The sequence below is a fragment of the Petromyzon marinus genome, assembly GCF_048934315.1.
Source record: "Petromyzon marinus isolate PM22_M1 ecotype Great Lakes invasive population chromosome 70 unlocalized genomic scaffold, UKy_Petmar_22M1.pri1.0 chr70_unloc.4, whole genome shotgun sequence".
Lineage (NCBI taxonomy): Eukaryota > Metazoa > Chordata > Hyperoartia > Petromyzontiformes > Petromyzontidae > Petromyzon > Petromyzon marinus.
The window spans coordinates 136358-163021 of record NW_027422606.1 but is presented as its reverse complement, the minus strand read 5'-3'; the positions used below and the strand labels follow the sequence as shown (position 1 = coordinate 163021).

Here is a 26664-nt window from a genome sequence, read left to right as displayed (position 1 = left end):
AGAGAGAGAGGCAGAGAGAGACAGAGACAGAGAGAGACGAGAGAGACAGAGAGAGAGACAGAGAAGAGAGAGACAGAGAAGAGAGAGACAGAGAGAGATACATCTAGAGAGAGAGACAGAGACAGAGAGAGAGACGAGAGAGAGACAGAGAGAGACGATAGAGATACGGAGAGAGAGACAAGAGAGAGAGAGACAGAGAGACATCTAGAGAGAGAGACAGAGAGAGAGACGATAGAGATACGGAGAGAGAGACAAGAGAGAGACAAGAGAGAGACAGACAGAGAGAGAGACAGAGAGAGAGACAAGAGAGAGACAGAGACAGAAAGAGAGGACGAGAGAGAGAGACGAGAGAGAGAGAGAGACAGAGAGAGAGACAGAGAGAGAGACGAGAGAGAGAGACAAGAGAGGAGACGAGAGAGAGAGACGAGAGAGAGAGACGAGAGAGAGACAGAGAGAGACAAGAGAGAGACAAGAGAGAGAGAGACAGAGAGAGACAGAGAGAGAGACGAGATAGAGAGACAGAGAGAGACAAGAGAGAGAGACACGAGAGAGAGACACGAGAGAGAGAGACACGAGAGAGAGACAGAGAGAGAGGACAAGAGAGAGAGACGAGAGAGAGAGACAGAGAGAGACAAGAGAGAGAGACGAGAGAGAGAGAGACAGAGAGAGAGACAAGAGAGAGAGACGAGAGAGAGAGACCAGAGAGAGAGACGAGAGAGAGAGACAAGAGAGAGACAGAGAGAGAGACAAGAGAGAGAGACGAGAGAGAGAGACAGAGAGAGACAAGAGAGAGACAAGAGAGAGAGACAGAGAGAGACAGAGAGAGACAGAGAGAGAGACAAGAGAGAGAGACGAGAGAGAGAGACAGAGAGAGACAAGAGAGAGAGACACGAGAGAGAGACACGAGAGAGAGAGAGAGAGACAAGAGAGAGAGACACGAGAGAGAGACGAGAGAGAGACGAGAGAGAGAGAGACAGAGAGAGAGGACAAGAGAGAGACGAGAGAGAGAGACAGAGAGAGAGGACAAGAGAGAGAGACGAGAGAGAGAGAGAGAGACAAGAGAGAGAGAGACGAGAGAGAGAGACCAGAGAGAGAGACGAGAGAGAGAGACAAGAGAGAGACAGAGAGAGAGACAGAGAGAGAGACAAGAGAGAGAGACACGAGAGAGAGACAGAGAGAGAGACGAGAGAGAGACAGAGAGAGAGACAGAGAGAGAGAGAGAGACAGAGAGAGAGAGACAGAGAGAGAGGACAAGAGAGAGAGACGAGAGAGAGAGACCAGAGAGAGAGAGGGAGAGAGAGAGACAAGAGAGAGACAGAGAGAGAGACAGAGAGAGAGACAAGAGAGAGAGAGACGAGAGAGAGAGACAGAGAGAGACAAGAGAGAGACAAGAGAGAGAGACAGAGAGAGACAGAGAGAGAGACAAGAGAGAGAGACGAGAGAGAGAGACAGAGAGAGACAAGAGAGAGAGACACGAGAGAGAGAGAGAGACAAGAGAGAGAGACACGAGAGAGAGACGAGAGAGAGAGAGAGAGAGAGACAGAGAGAGAGGACAAGAGAGAGAGAGAGAGACGAGAGAGAGAGACAGAGAGAGACAAGAGAGAGAGACACAGAGAGAGAGACACGAGAGAGAGAGAGAGACAAGAGAGAGAGACACGAGAGAGAGAGAGAGACAGAGAGAGAGGACAAGAGAGAGAGACGAGAGAGAGAGAGAGAGAGACAGAGAGAGAGACAAGAGAGAGAGAGAGACGAGAGAGAGAGACCAGAGAGAGAGACGAGAGAGAGAGACAAGAGAGAGACAGAGAGAGAGACAGAGAGAGAGACAAGAGAGAGAGACACGAGAGAGACACAGAGAGAGAGAGAGACAGAGAGAGACAGAGAGAGAGACAGAAGAGAGAGAGAGAGAGAGACAGAGAGAGAGACGAGAGAGAGAGAGAGACAGACAGAGAGAGACAGAGAGAGAGACGATAGAGATACGAGAGAGAGACAAGAGAGAGAGACAGAGAGAGAGAGACAGAGAGAGACAAGAGAGAGACAGAGAGAGAGACAGAGAAGAGAGAGACAGAGAGAGAGACAGAGAGAGACGAGAGAGAGACAGAGAGAGACAGAGAGAGAGAGACAGAGAGAGACAGAGAAGTGACAGAGAAGAGAGAGACAGAGAGAGAGACGAGAGAGAGACAGAGAGAGAGAGACAGAGAAGAGAGAGACAGAGAGAGAGACGAGAGAGAGACAGAGAGAGAGAGAGACAGAGAGAGAGAGAGACAGAGAAGAGAGACGAGAGAGAGACAGAGAGAGAGAGAGACAGAGAGAGAGACGAGAGAGAGACAGAGAGAGACAGAGAGAGAGACGAGAGAGAGACAGAGAGAGAGAGAGACAGAGAGAGAGACGAGAGAGAGACAGAGAGAGACAGAGAGAGAGACGAGAGAGAGACAGAGAGAGAGAGAGACAGAGAGAGAGACGAGAGAGAGACAGAGAGAGACAGAGAGAGAGACGAGAGAGAGACAGAGAGAGAGAGAGACAGAGAGAGAGACGAGAGAGAGACAGAGAGAGAGAGAGAAAGAGAGAGAGACGATAGAGATACGGAGAGAGAGACAAGAGAGAGACAGAGAGAGAGACGAGAGAGAGAGACAAGAGAGAGACAGAGAGAGACGAGAGAGAGACAAGAGAGAGAGACAGAGAGACATCTAGAGAGACAGAGAGAGACAGAGAAGAGAAGAAGAGAGAGAGACTTTAAGCTGCTTCTATTAAGCCACCAGCGCAATTGCGCTGGAGCCCAGTCACGTACATTGACAGCAGCGGCAAGGAAATACCTCAACACCCACACACCAACACCCCACGCACAACACCCACACACAACACCCACACACAACACCCACACAACACCCACACACAACGCCCACGCACTACGCCCACACACTACACCACACACCACGCCCACACACAACACCCACGCACCACGCCCACGCACTACACCCACACACAACACCCACGCACAACACCACGCCCACGCACTACACCCACGCACTATGCCCACACACTACGCCCACACACCATGCCCACACACAACACCCACACACAACACCCACGCACTACGCCCACACACTACACCCACACACCACGCCCACACACAACACCCACACACAACACCCACACACGACACCCACACACAACACCCACACACAACACCCACGCACAACACCCACGCACAACACCCACGCACAACACCCACGCACAACACCCACGCACAACACCCACGCACCACGCCCACACACAACACCCACACACAACACCCACGCACAACACCCACACACAACACCCACACACAACACCCACACACTACACCCACACACCACGCCCACACACAACGCCCACACACAACGCCCACGCACCACGCCCACACACAACACCCACACACTACACCCACACACAACACCCACACACCACGCCCACGCACAACACCCACACACAACACCCACACACAACACCCACACACAACACCCACACACCACGCCCACGCACAACACCCACGCACAACACCCACGCACAACACCCACGCACCACGCCCACACACAACACCCACACACAACACCCACACACAACACCCACACACAACGCCCACACACTACACCCACACACAACGCCCACGCACCACACCCACGCACTACACCCACACACAACACCCACACACAACACCCACACACTACACCCACACACAACACCCACACACAACACCCACACACAACACCCACGCACTACACCCACACACAACACCCACACACAACACCCACACACTACACCCACACAAAACGCCCACACACAACGCCCACGCACCACACCCACACACAACACCCCACACAACACCCACACACTACACCCACACACACGCCACACACACACCCACACACAACACCCACACACAACACCCACGCACTACACCCACACACACACCCACACACAACACCCACGCACTACACCCACACACAACACCCACACACAACACCCACACACTACACCCACACACAACGCCCACACACAACACCCACACACAACACCCACACACAACACCCACGCACTACACCCACACACAACGCCCACACACAACACCCACACACAACACCCACGCACTACACCCACACACAACACCCACACACAACACCCACACACTACACCCCACACACAACACCCACACACAACGCCACACACTACACCCACACACAACACCCACACACAACACCCACGCACCACGCACCACTCCACCGCCCACGGCGGCTTGTGTTTGCGGCACGTGTAAATGCGGCACGTGTTAATGCGGCACGTGTTAATGCGGCACGTGTTAATGCGGCACGAGTAAATGCGGCACGTGTTAATGCGGCACGTGTTAATGCGGCACGTGTTAATGCGGCACGAGTAAATGCGGCACGTGTAAATGCGGCACGTGTTAATGCGGCACGAGTTAATGCGGCACGAGTTAATGCGGCACGTGTTAAAGCGGCACGTGTTAATGCGGCACGTGTTAATGCGGCACGAGTTAATGCGGCACGTGTTAATGCGGCACGAGTTAACGCGGCACGTGTTAATGCGGCACGTGTTAATGCGGCACGTGTTAATGCGGCACGTGTTAATGCGGCACGTGTTAATGCGTCACGTGTTAATGCGGCACGTGTTAATGCGGCACGTGTTAATGCGGCACGTGTTAATGCGGCACGAGTAAATGCGGCACGTGTTAATGCGGCACGTGTTAATGCGGCACGTGTTAACGCGGCACGTGTTAATGCGGCACGTGTTAATGCGGCACGTGTTAATGCGGCACGTGTTAATGCGGCACGTGTTAATGCGGCACGTGTTAATGCGGCACGTGTTAAGGCGTCACGTGTTAATGCGGCACGTGTTAATGCGGCACGTGTTAATGCGGCACGTGTTAATGCGGCACGAGTTAATGCGGCACGTGTTAATGCGGCACGTGTTAATGCGTCACGTGTTAATGCGTCACGTGTTAATGCGGCACGTGTTAATGCGGCACGTGTTAATGCGGCACGTGTTAACGCGGCACGTGTTAACGCGGCACGTGTTAATGTGGCACGTGTTAATGCGGCACGTGTTAATGCGGCACGTGTTAATGCGTCACGTGTTAATGCGTCACGTGTTAATGCGGCACGTGTTAATGCGGCACGTGTTAATGCGGCACGTGTTAATGTGGCACGTGTTAATGCGGCACGAGTTAATGCGGCACGTGTTAATGCGGCACGTGTTAATGCGGCACGTGTTAATGTGGCACGTGTTAATGCGGCACGTGTTAATGCGGCACGTGTTAATGCGTCACGTGTTAATGCGTCACGTGTTAATGCGGCACGTGTTAATGCGGCACGTGTTAATGCGTCACGTGTTAATGCGGCACGTGTTAATGCGGCACGTGTTAATGCGTCACGTGTTAATGCGTCACGTGTTAATGCGTCACGTGTTAATGCGGCACGTGTTAATGCGGCACGTGTTAATGCGGCACGTGTTAATGCGGCACGTGTTAATGCGGCACGTGTTAATGCGGCACGAGTTAATGCGGCACGTGTTAATGCGGCACGTGTTAATGCGTCACGTGTTAATGCGTCACGTGTTAATGCGGCACGTGTTAATGCGGCACGTGTTAATGCGGCACGTGTTAATGCGGCACGTGTTAATGCGTCACGTGTTAATGCGTCACGTGTTAATGCGGCACGTGTTAATGCGGCACGTGTTAATGCGGCACGTGTTAATGCGTCACGTGTTAATGCGGCACGTGTTAATGCGGCACGTGTTAATGCGTCACGTGTTAATGCGGCACGTGTTAATGCGGCACGTGTTAATGCGGCACGTGTTAATGCGGCACGTGTTAATGCGGCACGTGTTAATGCGGCACGTGTTAATGCGGCACGTGTTAATGCGGCACGTGTTAATGCGGCACGTGTTAATGCGGCACGTGTTAATGCGGCACGTGTTAATGCGGCCTGTGGCCAGGCGACGTTCGCCAGCCGGGTGCCGGTCCCCAGCGTCCGGCACCGCAGGAGGCCGGCCCCAGGCCCCGGGAGACGGCCCCCAGGGCCGGTACGGCGGGGGCAGCCGCGGGCACCGGAGCTCCGGCTCCTCCCTCGCGGCACAGACCCGGGGCCCACCGGGGGGGGCCTTGTAGAGGCGTCCCCACCGGGGGGGCCTTGTGCAGGCGGCCCCACCGGGGGGGGCCTTCTGGAGGCGGCCCCACCGGGGGGGGCCTTGTGGAGGCGGCCCCACCGGGGGGGGCCTTGTGGAGGCGGCCCCACCGGGGGGGCCTTGTAGAGGCGTCCCCTCCGGGGGGGCCTTGTGGAGGCGGCCCCACCGGGGGGGGCCTTGTGGAGGCGGCCCCACCGGGGGGGGGCCTTGTGGAGGCGGCCCCACCGGGGGGGGCCTTGTAGAGGCGTCCCCTCCGGGGGGCCTTGTGGAGGCGGCCCCACCGGGGGGGGCCTTGTGCAGGCGGCCCCACCGGGGGGGCCTTGTGCAGGCGGCCCCACCGGGGGGGGCCTTGTGGAGGCGGCCCCACCGGGGGGGGCCTTGTGGAGGCGGCCCCACCGGGGGGGCCTTGTGGAGGCGGCCCCACCGGGGGGGGGCCTTGTGGAGGCGTCCCCACCGGGGGGGCCTTGTGGAGGCGGCCCCACCGGGGGGGGCCTTGTAGAGGCGTCCCCTCCGGGGGGGCCTTGTGCAGGCGGCCCCACCAGGGGGGGCCTTGTAGAGGCGTCCCCACCGGGGGGGGCCTTGTAGAGGCGTCCCCACCGGGGGGGGCCTTGTAGAGGCGTCCCCACCGGGGGGGGCCTTGTGGAGGCGGCCCCACCGGGGGGGGCCTTGTGGAGGCGGCCCCACCGGGGGGGCCTTGTGGAGGCGGCCCCACCGGGGGGGGCCTTGTAGAGGCGTCCCCTCCGGGGGGGCCTTGTGGAGGCGGCCCCACCGGGGGGGCCTTGTGCAGGCGGCCCCACCGGGGGGGGCCTTGTGCAGGCGGCCCCACCGGGGGGGCCTTGTGGAGGCGGCCCCACCGGGGGGGGCCTTGTGGAGGCGGCCCCACCGGGGGGGCCTTGTGGAGGCGGCCCCACCGGGGGGGGCCTTGTGGAGGCGGCCCCACCGGGGGGGGCCTTGTGGAGGCGGCCCCACCGGGGGGGCCTTGTGGAGGCGGCCCCACCGGGGGGGGCCTTGTGGAGGCGTCCCCTCCGCCCGGCACGGAGCGTCGGCCGGCCGCGGACTTCCACGCGGGGTGCCGGCCGTCCGCGGCCCTCGCCGGGTCCCCGCCGAGGCGAAGCGGCGGGGGCCCGGCGCCGCCTCCTCCTCCCGGGTCCCCGCTTGGCCGCCGCCGCGGGACGGGGCCCTCGCGCAGGACCCGCCCCGGGCCTGCGGCGCGAGGCTCGCCCTGCTCCAGGCCGGGCTGCGCCAGGCGTCCGGCAGGCTCCGGTGGAAGGCCGTCGAGCCGGGCCCAGCAGGAAGAGCTCTCTCACGTGGCGACCCTCGGCAGGGCGAGGGGCGGGGTCGTCCTCGCGGCCCGCGGCCCCGACGGCCGCGACGCTGGCGGAGACGGCCGACCCGGCCGAGGGCCTTCCCCCCGGTCGAGGAAGAGGAGGCCCAAGCCCGCGCCGTCCCCGACCGTGCCCACGTTGCAAGCGCCGGCCCGGGACGCGGTCGGTCTGCCCGGGCCGCACCGGCCGGCCCACCGCCGACTTGAGGCGGGCGGTGGGCCGGCGACTTGGCGGAGACCTCGCGGTCGTTCCGTGCGTGGCCGGCACCACCGCCGCCGCCCGAGGGTCGCGGCGTCGAGGCCCGTGTCGGGCGTCCTTCGAAGGGCCGCGCAAGCTTGTCGCCGGAGCGACGTGACCGCGCGCCGACGCCGGCCCCCCCGGGGGCGGCGTGTCGACGCCGCGAGGCCGCCGTGCCCAAACGTCGCAGGTCGGCGCCCTCGAGGGAGGGCGGCGATCTCGTGCGGAGGGACCCAGACGCTGCCGTTCCACCGCGAGAGGGACTCCATCCTGGGGTTGCTGCGCCGCGATGGACGGCAGAGGGGCGCCAGCGCCCGGCCAGAATACGCGACCCGGAAATTGACAAATGAATGAGGCCGCAAACGATGGAAAAAAAAAAACCAAAGTCGAATTATTCACAGGCCTGAGCAGGTCCCTAAGCCTGAGCAGGCCCCTAAGCCTGAGTAGGCCCCTAAGTCTGAGCAGGCCCCTGAGCCTGAGCAGGCCCCTAAGCCTGAGCAGGCCCCCAGGCCTGAGCAGGCCCCTAAGTCTGAGCAGGCCCCTGAGCCTGAGCAGGCCCCCAAGTCTGAGCAGGCCCCTAAGCCTGAGCAGGCCCCTAAGCCTGAGCAGGCCCCTGAGCCTGAGCAGGCCCCTGAGCCTGAGCAGGCCCCTGAGCCTGAGCAGGCCCCTGAGCCTGAGCAGGCCCCTGAGCCTGAGCAGGCCCCTAAGCCTGAGCAGGCCCCCAGGCCTGAGCAGGCCCCTGAGCCTGAGCAGGCCCCTGAGCCTGAGCAGGGCCCCAAGCCTGAGCAGGGCCCCAAGCCTGAGCAGGCCCCTAACCGTGAGCAGGCCCCCAAGCCTGAGGAGACCCCCAAGCCTGAGGCCTGCAGCCCCTCTCTCTAACTCTCTCTAACTCTCTCTAACTCTCCCCAATCCCCCCCCGCCCCCGTGTAGGACTGTGAGCCCTACGAAGGAGGGCAGGTGGTGGGCAACAACCTGCTGATCCCCCGCGTGATGGCGGGCGACGAGGGCAACTTCTCCTGCGTGGCCGATTTCCGCCGCTTTAACCGCACGTGGCGCGTCTCCCGCACGCGCCACATCCGCGTCGTCAGTGAGTGCCCCGTGGGGGGGGGGGAGAGCGGAGGGAGGGATACTCTTTGGTTCTATTGGGTAAAGTCACCACGTAGGTGAAAATAAAATAACAGAAAATCACGACGTTTCGGCCACAACACAAGCGGCCTTCATCAGGTGAAGGGGACGAGACGGTCTGGTAGGACAGCGCTGGAGTGGGAGAAGCCACGCTTAGATCACGACCTTTAAGCTGTGTGAGAAGAAAAAGACCAAGTGCCTTGACAAAGGAATTAGCACATAATTTAGCATTGAAATGGCTCATTGAAATAGCTAAGTTAAAGTATACACATCCGCAGAGGTACCCCTTGACAAAGGAATTAGCGCTGGAGTGGAAGAAGCCACGCTTAGATCACGACCTTTAAGCTGTGTGAGAAGAAAAAGACCAAGCGCCTTGACAAAGGAATTAGCATAGAATTTAGCATTGAAATGGCTCATTGAAATAGCTAAGTTAAAGTATACACATCCGCAGAGGTACCCCTTGACAAAGGAATTAGCGCTGGAGTGGAAGAAGCCACGCTTAGATCACGACCTTTAAGCTGTGTGAGAAGAAACAAAGCGCCTTGACAAAGGAATTAGCATATAATTTAGCATTGAAATGGCTCATTGAAATAGCTAAGTTAAAGTATACACATCCGCAGAGGTACCCCTTGACAAAGGAATTAGCATAGAATTTAGCATTGAAATAGCTGAGTGATTAGCTTGTAACTGGTCACAGAAATAGCTATGTTAAAGTCAGAGCATATACATTCACCGAGGCACCTAGTACTAATCAAACAGGAGAATTTAGCGAAACACAACCACGCTCAGACAGCGGACCTTTAAACTGTGTGCGGGCAAACAAGGTGTTCTGACGAAGAAATTAGCATAAAAATTAGCATTTGATTGGCCGATTTTAGGAAAGAGGTGGTGTACGTGCCGGTGGACTTGCCGTTTGGCGCGGGGGGGAAGGGGGGAGTTTACCTATTGATGGTGTGAAAAGGGAATTCATAAGAGCTGCGAAAGTTTGGGGTACCACTACTTGAAACAAAAATATACTGTACCATTGAAATTAGAGGGAGGGAGTTGTCATAATGCGGAGGGCGTGCGAGCTATAACCTACAACCTGCGTACCGGGCGAGGTAGTCAACATCTCATAGCCACCGCCATGATGATGACGATGATGATGGGAAAGAGAGAGAGAGAGACGCAGACTCCAAAAATACAATTCTAGATTGGAAGCTTTCCTGACTGCAAGGATCCATACTCTTTGGTTCTGTTCGGTAAAGTCGCGTAGGCGAAAATAAAATGGCAAAAATCACGATGTTTCGGCCACAACACAAGTGGCCTTCATCAGGTGAAGGGACCGGACTGTCCAGAGGACAGCGTTGGAGTGAAGACAGCCAAGCCCAGGTCCTTTAAGCTGTGTGGGAGGAAACATAAAACGCCTCCAAATATACAGCAGCAGCAGCAGGCATCGCCAGGGTCCGGGATGGAACCCACGACCTCCTGTGTACCAGGCGAGGTAGTCAACATCTCATAGCCACTGTGGTGGTGATGATGATGAGAGAGAGACACTCAGAGACTCCACATCTACAGCAGCAGCAGCAGGCATCGTCAGGGTCCGGGATCGAACCCACGACCTCCTGTGTACCAGGCGAGGTAGTCAACATCTCACAGCCACCGTGATGATGATGATGAGAGAGAGACACTCAGAGACTCCACATCTACAGCAGCAGCAGCAGCAGGCATCGTCAGGGTCCGGGATCGAACCCACGACCTCCTGTGTACCAGGCGAGGTAGTCAACATCTCATAGCCACCGTGATGATGATGATGATGAGAGAGAGACACTCAGAGACTCCACATCTACAGCAGCAGCAGCAGGCATCGTCAGGGTCCGGGATCGAACCCACGACCTCCTGTGTACCAGGCGAGGTAGTCAACATCTCATAGCCACCGTGATGATGATGATGAGAGAGAGACACTCAGAGACTCCACATCTACAGCAGCAGCAGCAGCAGGCATCGTTAGGGTCCGGGATCGAACCCACGACCTCCTGTATAGCAGGCGAGGAAGTTAACAATTCCAATACACCGGCTAGTGCTGTACTAGTAACAAATTGGCACGATTCTGTTGACGTGACAAACCCTTTGCTGATTGGCTGTGTCGGGTGGTGGCCGGTTTAACGACACAACATTTATATTAGCGCGATCAAAACAACAACAATAACACAACAACAACAACCTTTATCATGGATGACTTGGGTCGGGAAAGCCTCCTACTACGACTACTCCTACAACTACTCCTGCTACAGCTACTACTAGAACTACTCCTACAACTACCACTACTACTCCTACTATTACTACAACTACTACTACAACTACTATTCCTACAACTACTCCTACAACTACTACTACTACAGCTACTACTACTACTACAACTACTACTGCTACAACTACTACTACTCCTACTACTCCTACAACTATTACTCCTACAACTACTACTCCTACAACTAGTCCTACAACTACACCTACTACTACTCCTACAACTACTACAGCTACTACTACTACTACACCTACTACTGCTACAACTACTACTACTCCTACAACTACTCCTACTACTCCTACAACTACTACTCCTACAACTACTCCTACAACTACTACTACTCCTACAACTAGTCCTACAACTAGTCCTACAACTACACCTACTACTACTCCTACAACTACTCCTACTACAGCTACTACTAGAACTACTCCTACAACTACTATTACAACTACTCCTACTACAGCTACTACTAGAACTACTCCTACTACTCCTACTACTACTCCTACTACTACTCCTACAACTACTACTACTCCTACAACTAGTCCTACAACTACACCTACTACTACTCCTACAACTACTCCTACTACAGCTACTACTAGAACTACTCCTACAACTACTCCTACAACTACTCGTACAACTACTCCTACAATTAGTCCTACAACTACTCCTACAACTACTCCTACTACTACACCTACTACTGCTACTACAACTATTCCTACTATAACAACTACTACTACTCCTACAGCTACTTCTACTACTACTCCTACTACTACTACACTACTACTCCTACTGCTACTACTCCTACTACAACTACTACAATCACTACAACTACTACTACTCCTACTACTACAACTACTACTGCTCCTACTACTGCTACTGCTACTACTCCTACTACAACTACTACAATCACTATATCTACTACGACTACTACTACTACTCCTACTACTACTCCTACAACTACTACTCCTACTGTTCCTACTACTACAAGTAATACAATCACTACAACTACTACAACTACTGCTACTACATCTACTCCTACAACTACTACTACTCCTACTACTCCTACAACTACTACTACTCCTACAACTACTCCTACTACTCCTACAACTAATACTACTACTACAACTACTACAATCACTACAACTACTACTCCTACTACACTACTACTACTCCTACTGCTACTACTCCTACTACTCCTACTACAACTACTACTACTCCTACTGCTACTACTCCTACTACAACTACTACAATCACTACAACTACTACAACTACTACTCCTATTACTACTACAATCACTACAACTACTCCTACTACAACTACTACAATCACTACAACTACTCCTACTACAACTACTACAATCACTACAACTACTACTCCTACTACTACAACTACTACTGCTCCTACTACTCCTACTGCTACTACTCCTACTACAACTACTACAATCACTACAACTACTACTCCTACTACAACTACTACTGCTCCTACTACTCCTACTGCTACTACTCCTACTACAACTACTAAAATCACTACAACTACTACTACTACTCCTACTACAACTACTACTGCTCCTACTACTCCTACTGCTACTACTCCTACTACAACTACTACAATCACTACAACTACTACTACTCCTACTACTACAACTACTACAACTACTACAATCACTACAACTACTCCTACTACAACTACTACAATCACTACACCTACTACGGCTACTGCTACTGTTAAACGAGTCGACGTCGCCTACCCACCGCTGTGCCCCCTCTCTCGCCCCATGCAGTTCCCACCAACGAGAAGCCTCCCACGGTGCTGATCCCTTCCAAGAACGCAACAATGGAAGCGGAGATCGGTGAGTAGCCCTGCCCTGGGGATCTATGGGGCGACTCTGTGGGTCTTGGTGGGAGTCTGTGGGTCTCTGTGGGAGTCTGTGGGTCTCTGTGGGAGTCTGTGGGTCTTGGTGGGTCTCTTTGTGAGTCTGTGGGTCTCTGTGGGAGTCTGTGGGAGTCTGTGAGTCTTGGTGGGTCTCTTTGTGAGTCTGTGGGAGTCTGTGGGTCTCTGTGAGTCTGTGGGTCTCTTTGTGAGTCTGTGGGTCTCTGTGGGAGTCTGTGGGAGTCTGTGGGTCTCTGTGGGAGTCTGTGGGTCTCTGTGGGAGTCTGTGGGTCTTGGTGGGAGTCTGTGGGTCTCTGACGGAGTTTGTGGGTCTTGGTGGGTCTTGGTGGGTCTCTTTGTGAATCTGTGGGTCTCTGTGGGAGTCTGTGGGAGTTTGTGGGAGTTTGTGGGAGTCTGTGGGTCTTGGTGGGTCTCTTTGTGAGTCTGTGGGTCTCTGTGGGAGTCTGTGGGTCTCTGTGAGTCTGTGGGTCTCTGTGGAAGTCTGTAGGAGTCTGTGGGTCTTGGTGGGTCTCTTTGTGAATCTGTGGGTCTCTGTGGGAGTTTGTGTGAGTCTGTGGGTCTCTGTGAGTCTATGGGTCTCTGTGGGAGTCTGTGGGAGTTTGTGGGTCTCTGTGGGAGTCTGTGGGAGTTTGTGGATCTCTGTGGGTCTCTGTGGGAGTCTGTGGGTCTCTGTGGGAGTCTGTGGGAGTCTGTGGGTCTCTGTGGGTCTCTGTGGGAGTCTGTGGGAGTCTGTGGGTCTCTGTGGGAGTCTGTGGGAGTTTGTGGATCTCTGTGGGTCTCTGTGGGAGTCTGTGGGTCTCTGTGGGAGTCTGTGGGAGTTTGTGGATCTCTGTGGGTCTCTGTGGGAGTCTGTGGGTCTCTGTGGGAGTCTGTGGGAGTCTGTGGGAGTCTGTGGGAGTCTGTGGGAGTTTGTGGGTCTCTGTGGGAGTCTGTGTGAGTCTGTGGGTCTCTGTGGGAGTCTGTGGCTCTCTGTCGAAGTCTGTGGGAGTCTGTGGGTCTCTGTGAGTCTATGGGTCTCTGTGGGTCTCTGTGGGAGTCTGTGGGTCTCTGTGGGAGTCTATGGGTCTCTGTGTGAGTCTTGGGTCTCTGTGTGAGTCTGTGGGTCTCTGTGTGAGTCTGTGGGTCTCTATGTGAGTCTGTGGGTCTCTATGTGAGTCTGTGGGTCTCTGTGGGAGTCTGTGAGTCTATGTGCGAGTCTGTGAGTCTATGTGCGAGTTTGTGGGTCTCTGTGTGAATCTGTGGGTCTCTGTGTGAGTCTGTGGGTCTCTATGTGAGTCTGTGAGTCTCTGTGCGAGTCTGTGGGTCTCTGTGTGAATCTGTGGGTCTCTGTGGGAGTCTGTGGGTCTCTGTGGGTCTCTGTGGGTCTCTGTGGGTCTCTATGTGAGTCTGTGAGTCTCTGTGGGAGTCTGTTGGAGTCTGTGGGTCTCTATGGGAGTCTGTGGGTCTCTTTGGGAGTCTGTCGTCTCTATGGGAGTCTTTTGGAGTCTGTGGGTCTCTGTGTGAGTCTGTGAGTCTCTGTGGGAGTCTGTGGATCTCTGTGGGAGTCTGTGGGTCTCTGTGGGAGTCTGTGGGTCTCTGTGGGAGTCTGTGAGTCTCTGTGGGAGTCTGTGAGTCTGTGTGGGAGTCTGTGTGGTAGCGATAGTGTAGCGGTTAGCGCTACGCTGCGCTAGGAACCTGGCGACCCAGGTTCGATTCCTGCTCACGGCCAACAACACCAGAGACGATTATCTGAACCAGTCCTGGGTCTCCCCTAGGTCGACTCAGCCTCAAATGAGTACCTGGTGTAGTGGTGTGTAGTAAACATCGCCACTAGGGAGACAAAGGCGGCCGGGCGTGGTGCTGACCACCCACCCCCTCGTGTGCCGTGCCGGTAGCCTTCATAGGTGCTGCTACTCGCTAACAGAACTTGCCCCTACAGTCTGTTACAGGCTACACGGGGGATCTTTGTCCTTGCCTTCTTGTGGTGGTGTGTAGCTGTGTGTGTACCTGTGTGTGTGTGTACCTGTGTGTGTGTGTGTGTACCTGTGTGTGTACCTATGTGTGTGTGTGTACCTGTGTGTGTGTACCTGTGTGTGTGTGTACCTGTGTGTGTGTGTACCTGTGTGTGTGTACCTGTGTGTGTGTACCTGTGTGTGTGTGTATGTTGCATAACGCTGTGTGAAAGCTGTGTGTGTGTGACTGTGTGTGTGTGTGTAACTGTGTGTGTGTAACTGTGTGTGTGTGACTGTGTGTGTGTGTGTAACTGTGTGTGTGTAACTGTGTGTGTGTAACTGTGTGTGTGTGTAACTGTGTGTAACTGTGTGTGTGTGTAACTGTGTGTGTAGCTGTGTGTGTGTGTGTAACTGTGTAACTGTGTGTGTAACTGTGTGTGTGTGTGTAACTGTGTGTGTGTGTAACTGTGTAACTGTGTGTGTGTAACTGTGTGTAACTGTGTGTGTGACTGTGTGTGTGTGTAACTGTGTGTGTGTGTGTAATTCGTAGTTTCGTGGTAATGGCCTCAGGGTGCACATAGCCTGGCACAAGCGTCGTGGTGACGTCACCACCACTTAGTGGCGAATGGCGGTTGTTGTTGTTGTGTGTGTAACTGTGTGTGTGTGTAACTGTGTGTGTGTGTAACTGTGTGTGTGTGTGTGTAACTGTGTGTGTGTGTGTGTGACTGTGTGTGTGTGTGTGTAACTGTGTGTGTAACTGTGTGTGTGTAACTGTGTGTGTGTAACTGTGTGTGTAACTGTGTGTGTAACTGTGTGTGTGTGTGTAACTGTGTAACTGTGTGTGTGTGTGTAACTGTGTGTGTGTGTGTGTAACTGTGTGTAACTGTGTGTGTGTCTGTGTGTGTGTGTGTAACTGTGTGTGTGTGTGTGTAACTGTGTGTGTCACTGTGTGTGTGTAACTGTGTGTGTGTGTGTAACTGTGTGTGTCACTGTGTGTGTGTAACTGTGTGTGTGTGTGTGTAACTGTGTAACTGTGTGTAACTGTGTGTGTGTGTGTAACTGTGTGTGACTGTGTGTGTGTGTAACTGTGTGTCTGTGTGTAACTGTGTGTGTGTGACTGTGTGTCTGTGTGTGTGTGTGTGTAACTGTGTGTGTGTAACTGTGTGTGTGTGTAACTGTGTGTGTGTGTGTGAACTGTGTGTGTGTGTGTAACTGTGTGTGTGTGTGACTGTGTGTGTAACTGTGTGTGTGTGTAACTGTGTGTGTGTAACTGTGTGTGTGTGTAACTGTGTGTGTGTGTAACTGTGTGTGTGTAACTGTGTGTGTGTGTGTAACTGTGTGTGTGTGTGTAACTGTGTGTGGGTGTAACTGTGTGTGTGTGTGTAACTGTGTGTGTGTAACTGTGTGTGTGTAACTGTGTGTAACTGTGTGTGTGTAACTGTGTGTGTGTGTAACTGTGTGTGTGTGTAACTGTGTGTGTGTGTGTGTGTAACTGTGTGTGACACTGTGTGTGTGACTGTGTGTGTGTAACTGTGTGTGTGTGTGTAACTGTGTGTGTAACTGTGTGTGTGTGTGTAACTGTGTGTGTGTTTGTAACTGTGTGTGTGTGTGTAACTGTGTGTGTGTAACTGTGTGTGTGTGTAACTGTGTGTGTGTGTGTGTAACTGTGTGTGTGACTGTGTGTGTGTAACTGTGTGTGTGCAACTGTGTAACTGTGTGTAACTGTGTGTGTGTGTGTGTAACTGTGTGTGACTGTGTGTGTGTGTAACTGTGTGTGTGTGTGTGTAACTGTGTGTGTGTGTGTAACTGTGTGTGTGTGTGTAACTGTGTGTGTGTAACTGTGTGTGTGTAACTGTGTGTGTGTGTGTAACTGTGTGTAACTGTGTGTGTGTGTGTAACTGTGTGTAACTGTGTGTGTATGTGTGTGTAACTGTGTGTGTGTGTGTGTGTAACTGTGTGTAACTGTGTGTGTGTGACTGTGTGTGTGTAACTGTGTGTAACTGTGTGTGTAACTGTGTGTGTGTAACTGTGTGTGTGTGTAGCTGTGTGTGTGTGTAACTGTGTGTGTGTAACTGTGTGTAACTGTGTGTGTGTGTGACTGTGTGTGTGTGTAACTGTGTGTGTGTCACTGTGTGTGTGTAACTGTGTGTGTAACTGTGTGTGTAACTGTGTGTGTGTGTAACTGTGTGTGTGTGTGTGTGACTGTGTGTGTGTGTAACTGTGTGTGTGTAACTGTGTGTTTGTGTAACTGTGTGTCACTGTGTGTGTGTGACTGAGTGTGTGTAACTGTGTGTGTGTGTAACTGTGTGTGTAACTGTGTGTGTGTAACTGTGTGTGACTGTGTGTGTGTGTAACTGTGTGTGTGTCACTGTGTGTGTGTAACTGTGTGTGTAACTGTGTGTGTAACTGTGTGTGTGTGTAACTGTGTGTGTGTGTGTGACTGTGTGTGTGTGTAACTGTGTGTGACTGTGTGTGTGTGTCTGTGTGTGTGTGTGTAACTGTGTGTGTGTGTAACTGTGTGTGTGTGTGTGACTGTGTGTGTCTGTGTAACTGTGTGTGTGTGTAACTGTGTGTGTGTAACTGTGTGTGTAACTGTGTGTGTGTAACTGTGTGTGTGTAACTGTGTGTGTAACTGTGTGTAACTGTGTGTGTGTAACTGTGTGTAACTGTGTGTGTGTGTCTGTGTGTGTGTGACTGTGTGTGTGTGACTGTGTGTAACTGTGTGTGTGTGTGTAACTGTGTGTGTAACTGTGTGTGTGTAACTGTGTGTGTAACTGTGTGTGTAACTGTGTGTGTGTGTAACTGTGTGTGTGTAACTGTGTGTGTGACTGTGTGTGTGTGTGTAACTGTGTGTGTGTAACTGTGTGTGTAACTGTGTGTGTGTGTAACTGTGTGTGTAACTGTGTGTGGGTAACTGTTTGTGTGTGTGTCACTGTGTGTGTGTGTGTAACTGTGTGTGTGTGACTGTGTGTGTGTGTAACTGTGTGTAACTGTGTGTGTTACTGTGTGTGTGTGTAACTGTGTGTGTGTAACTGTGTGTGTGTGTAACTGTGTGTCACTGTGTGTGTGTGACTGTGTGTGTGTGTGACTGTGTGTGTAACTGTGTGTAACTGTGTGTGTTACTGTGTGTGTGTGTAACTGTGTGTAACTGTGTGTGTGTGTAACTGTGTGTCACTGTGTGTGTGTGACTGTGTGTGTGTGTGACTGTGTGTGTGTAACTGTGTGTGTGTGTAACTGTGTGTGTGTGTGTCACTGTGTGTGTGTGTGTCACTGTGTGTGTGTAACTGTGTGTGTGTGTGTGTAACTGTGTGTGTCACTGTGTGTGTGTCACTGTGTGTGTGTAACTGTGTGTAACTGTGTGTGTAACTGTGTGTAACTGTGTGTGTGTGTAACTGTGTGTGTGTGTGACTGTGTGTGTGTGTGTAACTGTGTGTGTAACTGTGTGTGTGTAACTGTGTGTGTGTGTGACTGTGTGTGTGTGTGTGACTGTGTGTAACTGTGTGTGTGTGACTGTGTGTGTGTGTGTGTAACTGTGTGTGTAACTGTGTGTGTGTGTGTCACTGTGTGTGTGTAACTGTGTGTGTGTGTGTGACTGTGTGTGTGTGTGTGACTGTGTGTAACTGTGTGTGTGACTGTGTGTAACTGTGTGTGTGTAACTGTGTGTGTGTGTAACTGTGTGTGTGTGTAACTGTGTGTGTGTGTGTAACTGTGTGTGTGTGTGTAACTGTGTGTGTGTGTGTAACTGTGTGTGTGTGTGTGTGTGTAACTGTGTGTGTGACTGTGTGTGTGTCTGTGTGTGTGTGACTGTGTGTGTCACTGTGTGTGTGTGACTGTGTGTGTGTAACTGTGTGTGTGTGACTGTGTGTAACTGTGTGTGTAACTGTGTGTGTGTGTAACTGTGTGTAACTGTGTGTGTAACTGTGTGTGTAACTGTGTGTAACTGTGTGTGTGTGTGTAACTGTGTGTGTAACTGTGTGTGCGTGTGTAACTGTGTGTGTAACTGTGTGTGTGTGTAACTGTGTGTGTGTGACTGTGTGTGTGTGTGTAACTGTGTGTAACTGTGTGTGTGTGTGTAACTGTGTGTGTCACTGTGTGTGTGTGACTGTGTGTGTCTGTGTGTGTGTGTAACTGTGTGTGTGACTGTGTGTGTGTCTGTGTGTGTGTGACTGTGTGTGTCACTGTGTGTGTGTGACTGTGTGTGTAACTGTGTGTGTTACTGTGTGTGTGTGTAACTGTGTGTGTGTAACTGTGTGTGTGTAACTGTGTGTGTGTCTGTGTGTGTGTGACTGTGTGTGTCACTGTGTGTGACTGTGTGTGTAACTGTGTGTGTTACTGTGTGTGTGTGTAACTGTGTGTGTGTAACTGTGTGTGTGTGTAACTGTGTGTGTGACTGTGTGTGTGTGTAACTGTGTGTGTGTGTGTGACTGTGTGTGTGTAACTGTGTGTGTGTGTAACTGTGTGTGTGTGACTGTGTGTGTGTGTGTAACTGTGTGTAACTGTGTGTGTGTGTAACTGTGTGTGTCACTGTGTGTGTGTGACTGTGTGTGTGTGTGACTGTGTGTGTGTGTGTGTAACTGTGTGTGTGTGTAACTGTGTGTGTGTGTGTCACTGTGTGTAACTGTGTGTGTGTGTAACTGTGTGTGTGTGTAACTGTGTGTGTGTAACTGTGTGTGTGTGTGTAACTGTGTGTGTGTGTGTAACTGTGTGTGTGTGTCACTGTGTGTAACTGTGTGTGTGTGTGTGTGACTGTGTGTGTGTGTCTCCAGGCCAACGCCTCCACGTCCCGTGTCTCGCCTTCTTCGGCTACGAGGCCTCCCTCATGCCGCTGATGTACTGGCTGGTGGACGACAAATTCGTGGAGGACGTCTACAACGCCTCTGACGTGTGGGAGCAACAAGCCAGGTGGGGCCTCCACCACCACCCAACACTGGGTGGGTGGGTGAGTGGGTGGGTGGGTGAGTGAGTGGGTGGGTGAGTGGGTGGGTGGGTGAGTGGGTGGGTGGGTGGGTGAGTGGGTGGGTGAGTGGGTGAGTGGGTGAGTGGGTGGGTGAGTGGGTGGGTGAGTGGGTGAGTGGGTCAGTGAGTGGGTGGGTGAGTGGGTGGGTGGGTGAGTGAGTGGGTGAGTGAGTGGGTGAGTAGGTGGGTGGGTGGGTGGGTGAGTGGGTGGGTGAGTGAGTGGGTAGGTGGGTGGGTGAGTGAGTGAGTAGGTGGGTGGGTGGGTAGGTGGGTGAGTGGGTGGGTGGGTGGGTGAGTGGGTGGGTGGGTGGGTGGGTGAGTGGGTGGGTGGGTGGGTGAGTGGGTGGGTGGGTGGGTGAGTGGGTGCGTGGGTGAGTGAGTGGGTGGGTGGGTGAGTGAGTGGGTGGGTGGGTGAGTGAGTGGGTGAGTGGGTGAGTGAGTGAGTGGGTCGGCGAGTGGGTGGGTGAGTGAGTGGGTGGGTGAGTTAGTGGGTGAGTGAGTTGGTGAGTGAGATGGTGAGTGAATGGGTGAGTGCGTAAGTGACTGAGTGAGTTGGTGGGTGAGTTAGTGGGTGAGCGAGTTGATGAGTGAGTTGGTGAGTGAGTGGGTGAGTGAGTGAGCGAGTGGGTGGGCGAATGGGTGGGTGAGTTAGTGGGTGAGCGAGTGAGTGGGTGAGTGGACCTCCATGTAACTCTGCGTAGTTAACAAGATGTATCGGGAGGGGTATCACTGTGTGTGTGTCACTGTGTATGTGTCACTGTGTGTGTGCCACTGTGTATGTCTCACTGTGTGTGTGTCACTGTGTGTGTATCACTGCGTGTATCACTTTGTGTGTGTATCACTGTTTGTGTATCACTGTGTGTGTGTGTCACACACACAGTACGGCAAAACAACCCCCTACCTCCTCGCGGTGCCGGACGGGCAACTCTGTCGTGGACAGTGCTGTGGGGGGAGTGCCAATTCCGATTGGCTCCTCCCCTTATGGCGTCTGTGACCACCACAGTGGTTAAACAGGGGATCTGGACGGGTGCAAGGGGCTGGTAACCCCTACACCTTCAATTAATTACCACGAAACCACGACTTAAATATGTAACTAATAAGCTTGTGCCGGAGGCCCCGGGGGGACAGGCGTCTATGACGTCTCCTGGCCAAACCCCAATTGGCGGAGCCAGGAGATTGAATCTCAACCCTCGGGGCTCCTCCAGAAACAACGAAAAACCACTGCGGGTGGCCACGTGGAATGTTCGAACGCTCGCTGCGGAGGAGAGGCTGCCAATCCTCTGTTGGGTGCTGGACCGGTACCGCCTGGATCTCTGTGGCATTCAGGAGGTCCGGTGGACCGGCTCTGGCTCCTGCCACCATGAGGGGTGGACAGTCCTCTACTCGGGGCAGCAGACTGCCAAACAACAGGGTGTGGCTCTTCTTTTGAACAAAAGAATGAAGGGGGCGTGGGAGCGTGGCGGTGAGTTGTTGGAAGCTGTAAGCCCCAGGCTACTTTGGGCTCGCCTTCCCATCAACTGGAGGCGAGGAGTGGTGGTCATGGTTGCTTATGCCCCCACTGAAGACGAACATCTGTGGAGGGATGCAGGCAAAGCCGATGAGTCAGATGCCTTCTATGACCTCCTGTCACAGGTGCTGGCTAAAGTGGCCCCTTGGGATAGAGTCATCTTGTTGGGTGACTTCAATGCCCGAGTTGGTCATGATACTGGCACCTGGTCTGGAGTGATTGGAGGGCATGGGCCGGATCAGCTCAATAACAACGGTAGGAGACTGCTAGATTTTTGTGCAGCCCATGGGCTTGTAATTACCAACACGCTGTTCCGGCATCGGGCGCATCCACACAACATCATGGATGCATGCCGGGTCCAAGCAAGAACATCTGCTGGACTACATAGTGACGGACCAGCGGATGCGAGCCCATGTCCTTGACACCAGGACCTACCGTGGAGCTGATCTGCCGTCTGACCATCAACTAGTCATCTGTAAGATGCGCCTGCCATTCTTCCACTCCAGTGGTGGGTGAACACCCAGGACCCCATTCCAACCTAAAGTGGCCTGGTCTCAGTTATCAGATGAAAGTTGCAAGCGAGAATTTCATCGTCGCTTGCGGCTGGGGTTGGCATCGTCCCCGACTCCTCCTGATGTCGAGGGTAAATGGGCGAGGTTTAGGACTGTGACTCATGCAGCTGCAATGGTTGCTTTGGGTACGCGGTCCAGACCTCCCCAGAGACCCTGGCTGACAGAGGAGGTGTTCAGGATGGTTAAGAAAAAGCGACAGGCCCACTGTCATCGGCTACAGAATCCCACGTCAGAGAATGAGGAGGCTTTCCGCAGCCTTCGCTTGGAGGTTCGGAGAGCCGTGAGGCGCTGGAAGGATGGGTGGTGGTCGCGGGTTGCTGAGGAGATGGAGTCTGCCTCAGTGGCCCGCGATCACACATCTCTATTTAACTCCATCAAAAAAGTAACCTGCAGTGCCACACCTATTAACCATCATTAGGAGAAAAAACGGTGATCCAATCTCAGACCCCCAGGAACAGGTTTGCAGATTTGCTGAGCATTTCTGTGAGGTCCTGGGGGAGGGAAAATCCCTCAGCCAGGAAAACATCGTGGCACAAAGTGGGGATGACCCTGCTGAGGCTGCAGTGCCTCAAATATTGGAAGAAGTCACCCCCTGTGAGTGGGTGGCTGAGGTGCCATCTGTTGAGGAAGTATTGAGGGCGATCCGGAGTCTGAGACCAGGAAAGGCAGCGGGCAGAGATTATCTCCCAAGCGAAATGCTGAGGGAGGGTGGCGTTTGTGCACAGACTGCCCTATATGACATCATAACAACAGTCTGGACCACTGGACGGGTTCTGCAGGATTGGAAGGATGCCCTGGTGGTCCCCCTTTTTAAGAAGGGGGACTGCACAGACTGTAACAACTACAGGGGCATCTCACTCCTCAGTGTGCCGGGAAAGGTCCTGGCAAGGATTATTCAACATCGCCTTGCCAGGCACGCTGAAGAGAGGCTTGTGGAGCCCCAATGCGGTTTCAGGAAAAGGCGGTCCTGCACAGATGCCATATTTTCTGTCCGTCTGCTACAGCAGAGGTGTAGGAAATTCCAACAAAACCTACATCTCTGCTTTATTGACCTGGTCAAGGCCTATGATACCATCAGTAGGCCTGGGCTCTGGGTTGTTCTTCGTGCTTTTGGAGTACCTGACCCTCTGCTCACGATCATTAAGGACCTTCATGATGGTGAGCGGGCCCGGGTAAAACTACGTGGCCGGGAGTCAGAGCCATTCCCTGTACACCTTGGGGTGCGACAGGGATGTCCTCTGGCTCCCACGTTATTTAACATCTATTTTGACCACGTAGTTCGTGAAGCCTTCAATAGCTGTACCGGGGGAATCTCCATATGGTACAGATATAATGGGAGGCTGATCGATGCCCGGGTACGGTCAAGGGATGGCTCCCTATTGCTCAACCACGTTATGTATGCTGATGATTTGGTAATAGCTGCTCATTCAGAGGAGGAGTTGGAGACGCTGCTGCTGAGACTGGAGCGTGCCACTAAGAGGTGGGGCCTTACCATCAGCCCCACCAAAACTAAGCACCTGCCTGGGTATTTTGTACCATCGGACACTCAACCCCCACAACTCCCAATCGGTGATGGGGCAGTTGTAGAGAGAGTGGAGAGTTTCCCATACCTGGGCAGTGTGCTTATGACCGGCTCCAGTTTAACAGCAGAGGTCTCACTCCGAATCAGTCGAGCGGCAATATCTTTTCATCGGTTGCGTAACTCTGTGTGGAAGCTACCGGGTCTGTCGCTCCGCACTAAGCTTCAGGTCTTCTCGGCCACGGTCATTCCCTCCCTTCTATATGCTTGCGAAACGTGGACCCCCCTAATGGAACATCTTCGCCGGTTAGAAACATTTAGGCTGGCCTGCCTATGATCCATCCTGGGTTTAACCAGACTGGATTGTGTGAGGAGCTCACGAATCCTTGAAAGATCTGGGCAAGGTCCCATCGGTGAGCTCCTCCGGCAGGCAAGGCTGCGATGGCTGGGTCATGTAGCCCGCATGCCCAGCCACCGCATGCCGAAACAGCTTTTGTTTGGCCGGATCGAGGGGGCTAAGCGGGCGCGGCACGGGCTAGAGAAGAGATGGAGTGATGTGGTACAGGAGGACGTGGAGCTGAGTGGACTTGCCGATGACTGGTACCAGCGGTGTCAAGATTGGCCTCTGTGGAGGAGGCTCGTGAAGGACGCTACTGGGCAGTTGGAGGTAGTCGCCCTCCAACAACAACGGAGGGCGGAGGAGCGACGCTCACAACAACGAGCGGAGCGCCGGGTGGCTAAAGCACAGCAGGTTGGCACAGTAGGGGGCACAGGTGGTGCATCAGCCAGTCATCTCAGTCAGTCGACCCGTGGCACCTGGGTCTGCCCCGTGACCTCCTGCCAGCGGGCGTTCGACACTTCACGTGGCCTCAGGGTGCACATAGCCTGGCACAAGCGTCGTGGTGACGTCACCGCCACTTAGTGGCGAATGGCGGTTGTTGTTGTCACACTGTGTGTGTGTCACTGTGTGTGTGTGTCACTGTGTGTGTGTGTCACTGTGTCACTGTGTGTGTCACTGTGTGTGTCACTGTGTGTGTGTGTCACTGTGTGTGTGTCACTGTGTGTGTGTCACTGTGTGTGTGTCACTGTGTGTGTCACTGTGTGTGTGTCACTGTGTGTGTGTCACACTGTGTGTCACTGTGTGTGTGTCACTGTGTGTGTCACTGTGTGTGTGTCACACTGTGTGTCACTGTGTGTGTGTCACTGTGTGTGTCACTGTGTGTGTGTCACACTGTGTGTGTCACACTGTGTGTGTCACTGTCACTCACACCCAGGGTAGTGAACGAGTCTTATGGGGAGCGTTACGTGGAGCGCCCCCTGGAGCTGACGAGCGTCTCTGTGTGTGTCACTGTGTGTGTGTCACTGTGTGTGTGTCACTGTGTGTGTCACTGTGTGTGTGTCACTGTGTGTGTGTGTGTCACTGTGTGTGTCACTGTGTGAGTGTCACACTGTGTGTGTCACTGTGTGTGTGTCACTGTGTGTGTGTCACTGTGTGTGTGTCACTGTGTGTGTCACTGTGTGTGTGTCACTGTGTGTGTCACTGTGTGTGTGTCACTGTGTGTGTGTCACTGTGTGTGTCACTGTGTGTGTGTGTCACTGTGTGTGTCACTGTGTGTGTCACTGTGTGAGTGTCACACTGTGTGTGTCACACTGTGTGTGTCACTGTCACTCACACCCAGGGTAGTGAACGAGTCGTATGGGGAGCGTTACGTGGAGCGCCCCCTGGAGCTGACGAGCGTCTCTGTGTGTGTCACTGTGTGTGTGTCACTGTGTGTGTGTCACTGTGTGTGTGTCACTGTGTGTGTGTGTCACTGTGTGTGTCACTGTGTGAGTGTCACTGTGTGTGTCACTGTGTGTGTCACTGTGTGTGTGTCACTGTGTGAGTGTCACACTGTGTGTGTCACTGTCACTCACACACAGGGTAGTGAACGAGTCTTATGGGGAGCGTTACGTGGAGCGCCCCCTGGAGCTGACGAGCGTCTTTGTGTGTGTCACTGTGTGTGTCACTGTGTGTGTCACTGTGTGTGTCACACTGTGTGTGTCACTGTGTGTGTGTCACTGTGTGTGTGTCACTGTGTGTCACTGTGTGTGTGTGTGTCACTGTGTGTGTGTCACTGTGTGTGTGTGTCACTGTGTGTGTCACTGTGTGTGTCACTGTGTGTGTCACACTGTGTGTGTCACACTGTGTGTGTCACTGTGTGTGTCACTGTGTGTGTGTCACACTGTGTGTGTGTCACTGTGTGTGTGTCACTGTGTGTGTCACTGTGTGTCACTGTGTGTGTGTGTCACTGTGTGTGTCACTGTGTGTGTGTCACTGTGTGTGTCACTGTCACTCACACCCAGGGTAGTGAACGAGTCGTATGGGGAGCGTTACGTGGAGCGCCCCCTGGAGCTGACGAGCGTCACTGTGTGTGTCACTGTGTGTGTGTGTGTCACACTGTGTGTGTGTCACTGTGTGTGTGTCACTGTGTGTGTCACTGTGTGTGTGTGTCACTGTGTGTGTCACTGTGTGTGTGTGTCACTGTGTGTGTCACTGTGTGTCACACTGTGTGTGTCACTGTGTGTGTGACACTGTGTGTGTGTGTGTCACTGTGTGTGTCACTGTGTGTGTCACACTGTGTGTGTCACTGTGTGTGTGACACTGTGTGTGTGTCACTGTGTGTGTCACTGTGTGTGTGTGTCACTGTGTGTGTCACTCACACACTCACAGGGTAGTGAACGAGTCTTATGGGGAGCGTTACGTGGAGCGCCCCCTGGAGCTGACGAGCGTCTCTGTGTGTGTCACTGTGTGTGTCACTGTGTGTGTGTGTCACTGTGTGTGTCACTGTGTGTGTCACACTGTGTGTGTCACTGTGTGTGTGTCACTGTGTGTGTCACTGTGTGTGTCACTCACACACAGGGTAGTGAACGAGTCTTATGGGGAGCGTTACGTGGAGCGCCCCCTGGAGCTGACGAGCGTCTCTGTGTGTGTCACTGTGTGTGTGTCACTGTGTGTGTGAGTGTCACTGTGTGTGTGTCACTGTGTGTGTGTGTGTCACTGTGTGTGTGTCACTGTGTGTGTGTCACTGTGTGTGTGTCACTGTGTGTGTGTGTGTCACTGTGTGTGTGTCACTGTGTGTGTGTCACTGTGTGTGTCACTGT

General features: G+C 53.6%; 1 protein-coding gene across 1 annotated transcript in view; it reads left to right on the top strand.

Annotated features, from left to right (window-relative positions):
• LOC116958073 (interleukin-1 receptor accessory protein-like 1) overlaps positions 1-24963 on the top strand; it is a 97799-nt gene extending 72836 nt beyond the window's left edge. Inside the window, exons 6-9 of the mRNA XM_076058378.1 lie at positions 8670-8826; positions 12929-12997; positions 19736-19871; positions 24798-24963. Of these exons, the coding sequence (XP_075914493.1) occupies positions 8670-8826; positions 12929-12997; positions 19736-19871; positions 24798-24963 (528 nt within the window). The remainder of the gene's footprint in view (positions 1-8669; positions 8827-12928; positions 12998-19735; positions 19872-24797) is intronic.
• The last annotated feature ends 1701 nt before the right edge of the window (positions 24964-26664 follow it).